The sequence below is a fragment of the Pimephales promelas genome, chromosome 6, assembly GCF_988280905.1.
Source record: "Pimephales promelas chromosome 6, fPimPro1.hap1.1, whole genome shotgun sequence".
Taxonomy (NCBI): Eukaryota; Metazoa; Chordata; class Actinopteri; order Cypriniformes; family Leuciscidae; genus Pimephales; species Pimephales promelas.
The window spans coordinates 33,035,992-33,048,208 of NC_142774.1; the positions used below are offsets into that span (position 1 = coordinate 33,035,992).

The 12,217-nt window shown below is 37.6% G+C and overlaps 1 protein-coding gene across 2 annotated transcripts; it reads right to left on the reverse strand.

The window, feature by feature from the left end:
- Positions 1-1,463: 1,463 nt before the first annotated feature.
- Positions 1,464-12,095, reverse strand: crmp1 (collapsin response mediator protein 1). 2 transcript variants are annotated; one of them, XM_039674983.2, is made up of 14 exons: positions 11,638-12,095; positions 9,589-9,677; positions 8,409-8,593; positions 7,839-8,003; positions 7,135-7,196; positions 6,975-7,055; positions 6,791-6,859; positions 6,571-6,691; positions 5,993-6,149; positions 3,304-3,445; positions 3,060-3,230; positions 2,350-2,529; positions 1,763-1,928; positions 1,464-1,619 (listed from the first exon to the last, which is right to left on the reverse strand). In XM_039674983.2, the coding sequence occupies exons 1-14, from the start codon at positions 11,989-11,991 to the stop codon at positions 1,528-1,530; spliced, it is 2,034 nt and encodes a 677-aa protein (XP_039530917.2). In that variant the 5' UTR covers positions 11,992-12,095; the 3' UTR covers positions 1,464-1,527. The 2 variants fall into 2 exon arrangements, with proteins under 2 accessions (XP_039530917.2, XP_039530918.1); XM_039674984.2 differs by lacking the exon at positions 11,638-12,095 and adding an exon at positions 10,523-10,705.
- Positions 12,096-12,217: the final 122 nt, after the last annotated feature.

A 12,217-nucleotide genomic window follows, 5' to 3' on the forward strand; every position in this document is an offset into this window, starting at 1 on the left:
ACAATGAAGATTAATTTAATCATCAGAAGCTCAAAATAATAAGTTATCTCAACTAAATAAATTATTTAAGTTGATTTGACAAAAGAAAAAATGTTGTGATAACAAAACTTGAATGACAAAATGATAAAGTATGACTTTAGTATGACAAACAACTACAGTTTTCTTTGTTCATGTCTGTCAGATTCGGTTAATTCAGAAGAAATAAATCTCGCACAAGTGAAACACACTGCAGCAGCTTCAACACCATCTATTCACAGACTTTATTTAACCATAGCAAAGTGAATATGATTATCAACAGTCAGTGAGTGCATTTGTGGATATCAGCCAACTAAAATGGCATTGGTCACAAGCACTATAAATACCATAGGCAATACGAAATCACAACAGGGAAAGCAATACAGCAGGCTTGGAATTGACCTTGTATTGGTCCAAAATAAGAGGAATCACCCTTCATCTGGTGGAAGTTTAATATTAAGACTCAGTGTACACAGTGAGGCTAGTGCCATTTGGATGTGGAGCAATACTGTTCAAATCTCACAAGAAAAATGAAACGAAAAGCCTTCTCAGCTCTCTCTGAATGCATGTGTGACTAACTGTTGCTGCATATAGTTCATTTTGCATTTGTAATACTGAGGTAATTTGAATATCTTCTCTCGTCAACATTTAATATTGCAATAAGCATAATCTACAGAGCTAAGAAGAGCTGCATGCATAACAAACATTTCTTGTAAAATTATTCAAATTTGATTGGATGAAAAATAAAAGTGTCCTTCAAAGTATAAATAGAGAGTACGAATCAAAGTTCAGATGTCATTATTACCAACATCTAAAAGTGAAATCATGCAATCCATCACTATTCTTTACCACAAAAGACTGAGAACACAGAATTAAAACCATTTCAGTGCACAGAGAACATGAGAGTTAAAAGTGCTTGCAGGGGCAGATCTTCGCTCAGCTTCAGAATGTACTTGTGCCAAAAACTGATCTCAGAACTGCATTCTACAGCACTTTCCCCCCCAACATCAATAATAAGTTATCTTTAGTCTCAGTAAGTTATCCGGTAGGAATAGCACCATTTTGTGGGATGACCAGAGACTGGCTTCACAGGGCTTTATAGCAGAACACTAAGTCACAAACACTGGGGTCACGTCAGCAGAACGAGGGGCTCAACTCAAAAACATAAGTAGTTGTATTAGAATTGTTTAAATGCTACTTTTTCCATTATGAATGTATAATATTTCCAAGTGATTGTCTTTCTATCTTATTTTTCTAGGTTTGTTTTAGCAGTGATTGTACAATGTACACAGTAATATTCTCTGTGGATGGGACGCTTTCTGCACAGGTAAGGTAGTGATATTCTGACATGCATTTATAGTATGGCCCTGTGAGAGGGGAATATTGATGATTTGTTTTACACACACATACACACACACACACACACACACACACACACACACACACACACACACACACACACACACACACACACACACACACACACACACACGCACGCGCACTGTAGAAGGCTTAACCAAGGTTAGTGATGTTGGAACGACCACCAGGGGGAGCTACAATGCGGTGGCCGGAGCGCCTAGGTATGTTGTCATCGATTTGAGCCCCTAAAAATGTAAAAATATTAAAGAAAATATACACTTACTTACTTTAATGTGATATATAAATTAATGTATTTCCCAAAAGATTTGTGAATATTATTTTCTATATTAGAAAAGGTAATTTCCTCTATAATCTAACCTCATCTTACCTGATAGGCTGAAGTTTGACTGATGCAAGTTTCTGATTGGTGGAGGCTGGTGTGTAGTGGGTGAGGTCTTGGCAGAGGGTGATGGGGTTATGTATTTGGGTGTTGCTGGGACATCATATACTGGACCATCATACATCCCACGAGAAACTCCCTGGTTGGTCATCATCTGCCAAACACCAGTTAAAAGACATGTTTGGTACTGTATAAATAAACACAGTGAGATTTGAACCTATAAAATTTGATAATACACTATTGTTTTCCACTATTTTTGTCATTTTTTTTGCAGCAAATTAGAATGATTTCTGAAGGATCATGTGACACTGAAGACTGGAGAAATAATTCTGAAAATTCAGCTTTGGCATAGCAGGAATAAATTATATTTTTAAATATATTAGAACAGAAAACAGTTATTTTATTAACAGTAAATTGTAAAATTTTACAAAATTGTATTGAACCCAAATATATATAACATCACTTGAAAATAGTTTAATATACAACATATCTAACTAACACTGAGGGAAGCTCAGTGAATAAATCAGGTCAAATATTCACAATTTTAACTAGCTTGAAATGCCTAAGACTCATACCTTGTTGCGGTACTGAATGCGCTGGTAGGCAATATCAGGGAAAGGCTTGCGGGAGATATAGCGTCCAGTCCCCTGCTGAACCTGAAGCTTCCCTTCCTCAAACACAATCCTACCCTGACTGACCACATACACCGGACCACCACGACACTCCATCCCCTCAAAAATATTATAATCAAGAGCCTAGAAAGAAAAAGAACAGTGATATTCTAGAAGAAAATCCATTCTATATTCCACACATATTCCAGTGTTGATCAAGCATGAACAAAATGATCATTCATATTTTGAAATCATTTGAGATTTAGTAAAAATACAGAAGTTTCCTTGAGATTTCTTGCACCAACCACATTAAAATGTCATTAAATATTAAATTAAATATGTAAAATTTGTCGTTAAAATACATTAAAATATGTTATTAACAACTAATGTTTATCTGCATTTTTTCAGGAGTTCATTTGGTTGTAGAATGTGGTTGTCAATCCTGTAAATTACTGAACTGTGTGTGTGTGTGTGTGTACTGACCAGAATTACACACAAAAAAAGGTGAATTGACAACCAAATTTAGTTGCAGTGTGTACGTAGCCTTCATGTAGGGCTACTACTTTTATAAAAAAAAGTGTAATAACTCCGTCCATTACAAATGTATAAAATACAGTGTTAAACGTAGGTATAAATAAATATCAGAAATCCAGATCTTGCTTTCCAATCCTCACCGACTGCTGCGCTTTAGCTGTGATGGTCTTGATCTTAGCGGGGTCCCATATAACAATGTCAGCATCTGAACCCACTGCTATCCGACCCTTCCGGGGGTACAGGTTGAAGATTTTGGCTGCATTAGTGCTTGTAACTGCAACAAACTGGTTTTCATCCATCTTCCCCATGGCCTGTGGGGAACAAATTTAGTGGTGACTGATGAATTCATCCCGTACAGATAAATGGATCACAGATTTCGCTTACCACAGATTTGTCCCAAACAAAAGCCATTCTCTCCTCCACTCCATTTGTCCCCTCGGGTATAAGGGTAAAGTTGTCCTTCCCTATGGCCTTTTGAGAGGTGCTGTAAGCACAATGTCCACTGCCCACAACCTGCAGATCCCCACTGAAGAAAGAAGATTAAAAAGGCACATAACAACAGGGGATGCAACTATTAACGGAACACAAGCTGTCCTCAGATAGCTGTGATGTTCTTTATTAACTTATTTTAATTTAGAGGCTGCATAATGTGTCATGGAAAGTACAACTGTACACTAAGTTTGGGGTCAGTAAGTCCGAATTTACACTGCAGGTCTTGATGACCAATTGACTTATGGTAAGCCCCGCCCCTCACTTGAACAAACAAATGGAGTTGCTAACTTTCATTGAATGACAGCTGTCAGTGTGAAAACCTTGTGCCAAGATGTTTTTGATAAATTTTGGACACAGAAGGACCACCTTCTTCGAGGAGCATTCACGTGGGACTTAAATATGCCATGGAGGGATATATAAAAGATTTTAAAATAAATATGGTGGCTGACAAGATTGGGTTTACAGATCACAATGCTAACGGGATAAGCCTTATGTTACAGCCCTGGTTCCCTAAGGATTCAACCCCAATCCCAATGAAGATAAAATCCTTAAAAAAAATGAATTGTGTGCTTGATCATGTGCTTTTCCCCCGCTTACACGTTTGTGGGTCATATCAATCTGCCGCATGGGAGGAAAAAAATCGGTATTGGGTCATTTGAACCATGTAATGTAAATGCGGCCTAAGACGTTTTATGCTCACCATGTATTTGAGCAAAAATACAGTAAACCATAATACTGTGAAATATTATTTAAATTTAAAATAAATATATAATACATATTTAATATATATATTTTTTCTTAATACATAATATAATAATATATTTATATTTATTAATATAATATATTTAATAAATGTTATTATATTTTAATTTATTCCTGTAACAGCAAAGCTGGATTTTTTCAGCATCATTATGCCAATAATAATAAATATGTATTATGCCTGTAATAAAAATGGATGTTGCTGCAGTCTGGGAAGGCACTCTGGCTTTTTGCGTACATCATAAATGTCTTGCCATAAACTAAACACAATGAACGCATTGAACAGGTCATTATACAAAATCATTCTGTTGACAGACTCAGACATTTCATGTCCATTTCAGAATGATCCAAACGACATTTGCGATTGCCAATGATATTGATCCGCAGGTTAGTCCAGTTATCCAATCCCATTCACTTTAAGGGTAAAGTCACGTGAGGTTTTTGTTGCACATCGAGGGATTTGATCAGTAAATATTTGTTTCCATCATAGTTTATAGATGTCGTCTTATCGAATAAAAATGATTCAATTGACCCCTAAATTTTTTAAACACATTATTAAAAGTATGTGCATCTTGGTGTTTCCATCATTTTTTTTTATGCAATATCCCAAAATGCACATAAAAATATACGGACGGAAACATAGCTATAGTGTCACATGATCCTTCAGAAATAATTTTAATGTAATTTGGTGCTCTAGAAACATTTCAAATTATCATCAATGTTTAAAACAGTTGTGGTGCTTAATATTTTTGTGAAAACTAACTTTGAAGAATACAAAATAGAAATCTTTTGTAACATTATAAAGTTATTTCACTTTTGAGCAATTTAATGCACCCTTGCTGAATAGAAGTATTCATTTCTTTTAAAAATGAAAAGAAGTTAGAGGACCAAATTCATTGACAGCTTCATAGATATTACACTTCAAAGATCTGAGAACTAGGCTTGGCTAATTCTGGACAGTTGGCAACCCTACTAGTAGAGTATAAGCTAAAATATGCAATAAAATTATGCTTCTACTTGTAATATATACATCCATTATATGTGTAAGAATATATGTGGCCAAAAAATGAAATTATGAGAAAATTATCTAGACGAAGGCAATATGCTGTGAAATTCACAAAATGCAACACCACACATCTACTCAAAAGTTGTCTTCACAGCATACATATATGTTGAATACTTTAAAATAGGTTCTTTTTCTAGAACATTCTCTCATCCTTTGGACTATAAATAAATTGTCTGCCTCTTGTGGCAGTGTGTGTATCACAGTGACTATGAGGGTGTGTGTGCGCATGTGAAAGTATGTGTGGCTGTGGATGTCAACATAATGACATCTCTCCCATAGTCTAGCAGCCTGCAAAGTCTACAAGTTGTGTGTGTGGTTGGGAGGGAGGAGGAGGGAGCTCTGTAACCATGGCAACAGGAGATGAAAGCCTGATCTATTTTTAGAAATGGGGCCAGGAAAAGGTGTGCCTGCGGTTTGGGCGTAGCACAGAGCCAAAAGTAACTGGGAGTAGATAAAAAATTGATAGATGGTGCAGGTATAGCACTTGCCCAAAGAATCCAGTGCATCTACACTAATGATGAAAATGACAGATGTCTAAAAATGTACATTACCTTTACATTTATTCATTTAGCTGACGCTTTTATCCAAAGCGACTTACAATTGCTGTATATGTCAGAAGTGGGGTTAAGTGTCTTGCTCAGGGACACATTGGTCTCTCACAGTGGATACGAACCCGGATCTCTCACACCAAAGGCATGTGTCTTATCCACTCCGCCATCACCACCCAAAATGAACAAATAACTCATAATTTCTTACCAGGACAGCATAGAGTTAAGGTGGTCAGGTGTAGTCTGGTCAGGGCTGAGGGGAGGCGAGGTCACATAGGCTGCTGCTTTTGCCCAGTTTTTGCTCCAATAGTGTGATCCGTCAGTTGCCAAGCTGGCTGTGATTGGCTCACCAAAAACAACAGAGCCTAAAGCAAGGGCAATGAAGAGAATACATCCAAACATTTTAGGACTGGCATTTTCAAATTAGTTTAAAATTGCCAGTTGTGCTAAACATCAGAATAAGTAACTTTCTAATATATATATGTATATATTAGAAAGTTACTTATTCTGAATATATATATATATATATATATATATATATATATATATATTTATTCAACATTGATAAAATTAAGAAATGTTGAAAATGCTGAAAATGCAGTTGTGCCATTGCATGAATAAATTACATTTTAAAATATATTAAAATAGAAGACAGTTATTTTTAATTGTAAGACATCAAATTAAATTAAATCAAATAAATATAACCTTGAGCGAGAGCAATAAGAGGCTTCATTCAATATAAAAAATGAACTCGGCTAGCATCAATATTTCACAATATGCTGTCACCTTTCTTCCGTGCATTGGCCACAGTCTCAGCTGCACTCTTACTCATCACTTTGGTGATGTAGACAGGGCAGTTCACTCGGTTGCCAAGGGTGATGGCGCGGAAAACAGCCTCCGCCTCCAGCTGTGAAACAGAGAACCAATTAAATCAGGACACTTCACTCCACTGAAACTGACTGGATAAACAGATTAATTAGCTCATCAATTTGTTTATTGATCCCACCTCCTCTGGACGGCTCAGCGGGTGGCCCTCTGGACCAGTGATGCCCATTCCCAAGATTTTGCTTTGTTCCTTGAATACAAATGTTGTAAACATGAATATAAACATAAAAAAAAAAAAAAACAGTAAAGAGCACCAAATTGTGTCGGAATACTCCATGACGGCTCTTTCAGTAGTAAACAGATACCTGTGCTATCAGGTCTCCATTCTCTGCGTGCACCAGCACCACTGCCCCCAGCTCCTTAAGGAATGAGAACGATTCATACAACTAGAGGAAAGAAAGAGAGATCCTATTCATTATTTTACTGTATTAGACAACAGAACGTTCTATGGCAACATAAACTAACCTGAGAGTCAGACATTTGGAAAAACCCTTTGTAAGCCATGTACACTTGGAAAGAGTTGATTCCTGCCAGAAGAGAACATTAACATTTACAGTATACAGTATTTCCAAAGACATACACTTCTGCTCATAAGTTTAGGGTCGGTGAGATTTTGAAAGATGCTCATCAAGGCTGTATTTATTTAATTTAAAAATACAGTAAAACAGTAATATTGTGAAATATTATAACAATTTAAAATAACAGTGTTTTGCGAGGACAAAGCTGAATTTTCAGCACCATTAGTCACATGATCCTTCAGAAATCATTTGTATGTGTTGATTCGCTGCTCAGGAAACATTTCATAATATTTGAAAATATTTTTGTGGATATTTTTTTTTCCAGGATTCTCTGATGAGAAGTTTAAAAAGCAGTTTTTTTTTTCTCAAACAGAATCCTTTGTAACATTATAAATGTATTTATTACTGTCACTTTTTGAATTTGATGTGTCTTTTCTAATTAAACGAATTTATTAGATTTTCTTCTTTTTTTATTGTACTGACCCCAAACTTTTGAACAATAGTGAATTAACAATCATTAGCATTTGGAATCCTTAGCAAGTGCCTCTGAAACATCAGTATGATCAAGTTATAGAACTTAAAAAACACAAAATACTATCAGCTTTGCAAATGTGATACGCTTAGATATTAGATCTTTGAATATCTTTTCACCTTTGTCCTGTACCAGCTGTTCCAGCTCCTCCTTCACACCTTCATGCCAATGTGGGATATCCACATGAAGTGAATAATCACAGCAGGACTTCTTATCAGCCGCTTCCTGCCACTTCTCAAAGGCCTCCAATAGACTGTCGCCGGGCTGTGGAGTCACATGGTCAACTGAAACAGAAGATGATGGCTTCTGCTCAAAATGTTTTATATTATTAAGGATTTGAGTGATTTTTTATCCATTGAAAATGCTATGAAACTGCAGCTTATCATTCATATTGAATCCCAACAGCTAATAATTCCAATTCATTGTTTAAAAAAATTAGCTATTGTAACTACAACAAACTCTTGGCTCAGACTCCTGGATGAAACAAAATCCGATTGGACGTGCAGGACAGATATTTGGGACACTGCTATGCTCTCGCAGGGTCCTAGTCCAGCCAATTTGTACTCATTCATTGCTAGGGAAGTCGCTCCAAATTAGAACATTTGTAACTTCATCCTAAGTATTCAACATACTTGCATCTTTTGCCAAATTATACAGTTTTCATTGTTTAACAATTCATCCAGACTTACTGATCATGGTGGTGCCCCCTGCCAGAGCTGCTTTGGTGCCCTGATAGAAGTCATCCACAGGTGGAGAGCCCAGGTAAGGCTTATGCAGGCAGGTGTTCACATCAATACCTCCAGGGATCACCAAACACCCATTAGCCTCGATCACCTTCACACCCCCTGGCACAATCAGGTTCTCCCCGACCTGTCTGAGGGAGAGTTTGAGGGTTTGATAAAGAGCAGAGAGGGCTGGAGAGTCATGGGACCAAGTACATTGCATATTATATAGGTATATCATTTAAAATTATTACACAGCTCTTTGAAAAGCTTGATTCTGATTGGTCAGTCGCAACATTCTGAGTTCAGTTATTTCACAACAATGACCGTCATTATAGCAATGCTGTATTGTGGCAAGTCACTTTGGTTTTTAATTTGACAATTCTTTCATGTCTCTTATATCACACCTCGGATGTGCTTTCTCTTGTTTCATTGGAATGCAACTGGTGCCATCTTGTGCCTCATCTATCGACTGCATTTACTACAAAATGAACCTGGAAGGTAATATTGTTGGAAGTGTTTGTTTTTTTGCTAAAATTATTGTTTTGTACACGGCAATGGATTATAAGATAATAAACCGGTATGATTTTAAAATGGTTTCTTCTCAAATCAATATTTCATGTCCCTGTCATTATTAATGTGGTGAAAAGCTATGTAAGAAGTGATATAAACTGGATAGGAACTGTTCTTCTATGCAGAAGCTTTGCATTTAAAGGAGAAGTTCACTTTAAAAAAAATGTTTGCTGATAATTTTCTTAATTAACGAATCTTTTTCCGAGCCATTTTGTTCATCGAATGAACCAAATGACTCAAAAAAAGCTTCGTTCATTTTGATGAATGAGTTTAAACAGGAGAGTCACGGAGGCTCATCACAGAACATTGTGTCTTCAACAATGTGTCTTCAATGTTGGCAATATAAAATAAAGAGTTCTTAATTAATCTTTGACGTCTGTTTGTTAGTGAGATATTTTTGTTAAATCTTTTGGTGTAAACTTTACTCAATTCTAATTTGTTGAATTTAATTAATAATATTGCTTGTAATCTGTTGCCACAATTCTATATTGATTAGAATTCATATTAATGGTATACAACTGCCATGGAAAATTAGCATTATGCTTTGGAAAAACAAGTGTGTGTGGTGTCTTACTTAATAAGTCCATCTTCAATATAAATGTCAGCATATACGGACTGATCATCATTAACCACTCTTCCACCTTTAACCAGCAGCCGCTCGCTCTGAAGAAGAGAGGAAGAGAGAGAAAGAGAGATAGCAAGAGAGTGAGTGATTCCAACACCATGTTTAAACCTTATGTTTACCTGCTATATTTGCAATTCAGTGAAGTGCTCTTACAACCACTGATAAAAGAGCCTTCTGCACAGTTTCAGCCTCACACTCTGTGAATGGGTGGGGTTCTACGAACAGAGAAGAGCAAATGTGGTAATGTGGAAAGATGTTAGGTTGCCAAGGTAACCTCACATCATCCAGTTGTCAGGAAGGCACAGCTTTCCATAGCTGATTTAGGCTTCATGTTCAGAGAAAACTGGCATTAATCTAACCTAATATATATGCACTGTTCCTATATGTAAACCAAGCACAGATCGCACAGATTGCGTTAGTGAAGGATTAGGATCGTTGTAATCCATTACGCATCATAACTATAGAGGAAAAATACAGCACATAGGGCACAGATCCCTCTTGTTCTTTGTCTTGATGTGTGCACTGGCATTTTTTTTTTTTAAAGTGTCCCCTCTATTCCAGATTTCTGCTCTTGGCGACAGACACTGTTGCGTCTCGTCCGCTGCTATTGCACTCGCCATGATTTATCCAATGAAATGCGCTCAACACTGTTCACTATTTATTCCTGCATCTACTGTAAACGCAATTGGAGCATTCCTCGCTTCATGCACGGCAGCGATGTGGACACATTGTAGCAGCAATGGTCACCTTCCTGTCGGCTGATTTCAGTGCTCTATAAGCGGCCTTTGCTTTGTTGGCTCGCTAAGATTTTAATCCGTTCTCGTTTCCCCCATGCGCAGGATTCGCCGGGTGACAGGGTCGCCTCGCAGCCGGTGTGTCTTACCGTCAAATGCGGGATGTTCTTCTTTCCCTGGTAGCCCGTTCCAGACATCTCTCCTTTATTATTTGAGGAGATCAACAATAAGCACCCGCTTGTTTGTGCCACCAACCCACTTAACCCAGCGCTCCGTGCTGCACAAGCGAGCGCCTCTCCCGAGGGGTGTGTGTGTGTGTGTGTGTGTATCTGTTCGCCTGTTCGAAGACGTGTTTTGTATTGGAGTAGCCTATGTTGGAGCGCCCCCCTCACATGAAACAAAGAGAGAGAGAACTGGGCATTGTGGGCAAGGATGAATAACGGTCCGGTGTTATGGTTCAGGACAGGTCGACGGTCTACCAATAATTTTATATCAAATTTGTTTTTGATGTAGGCTATATTGTAGCCTTTAGACTACACAAAGGATTACAAAGTTAATGGAAATATTGTCAAATTGCATAGATTTTGAATGTCTAAATTCTATTTTTTTAAATAACTTTCTTAACATTAACCAACCTAGAATGTTAGGGAAAGGCCTAATACATTTAAGTTCAAATAACGTCCCAGAAACATTATGCTAACCTTAAAATAATGTTTCACGAGCATTAAGAAACTATAATAGCCTACATTATTGCGTTAGAATATTTCAAATAACCTTTCACGCAATAAATGAGTTAAATTAACCAATAATAATAGGCTAATGTGAGGCCATGATAGGCTAACTTACAACAGCTTAAATTAAAATACACGTGACAGTAAAATAAAGCAATAGCTAAACATCAAAATGTCAGGCTACTTCACAAAAACAAGATAGGCTACTTCGCAATACAAAAATAAAAACATTTTTTTATTGTCCGATAAATTCAAATAATAAAAAAAAATAAAACTTGGTATAATTTTATAAATTAGAGTAGGCCTAGGCCTATTTAAAATGTTATAGACTTTTGTTTTTAACTTAATGTTAACAAACTAGGCTATAGCCTGCCTAAGTTTTTTAGCCTAGCATTTTATTTAAAATACGTGTGCAGTGTTTTCATATTAACATTAAGAGATGCTGTCAATCTTTTACGAGCAAATTTGAATCTAGCCTTGATTTAGGCAACTCCGCAAAATGATTGGTGCATTGTCACGCAATTTCTGCCCACCTTCCCGTTGTTTTGCTCATCATTACAACATTCTTTTCCAGTCTGATCCGTGATTTCGGCACCCTGACGCCCGTCGTCCCTTTCGTCCCGGGAACCGATGATAGACCCCCCGCTGATCTCATAGGCTTCAAAATCCGCATCCACGATGCGTTCCCTGCTACTGCTCCGCGAACTCCTGTTCCCCTTCCTCCCGACGGCGTACTGGTCGAAATCGATAGTCTTGCTATCATACGCGCCCTCGACGGAGCTGAACATCCCGTGAGACTTGCGATGCTTGTTGGGTCCAGTCGAGGGTTTAGCCAAGTACACAGGGAGCTCATCCTCCCGGTTCCACTGTCGCCTACAGTCCGACATAACTCGCGGAAGGAAGATGATGCTCTGATACGATGATGAAGCGAAACGCCAGAGCAGAAAACCAGGTCAGCCTTTAGTTTGCCGGGGGATGCGGAGTGGAGGTCGCAGCTTGCAGACTGACAATGCGAATGATGCTGCGATGCACTTAGACAGACAGGCAGTATAATGACAAGCTTTATGAGCTAGTCCGGACAATATTGGATCCTCGAAACAAGTCCCCTCTGAC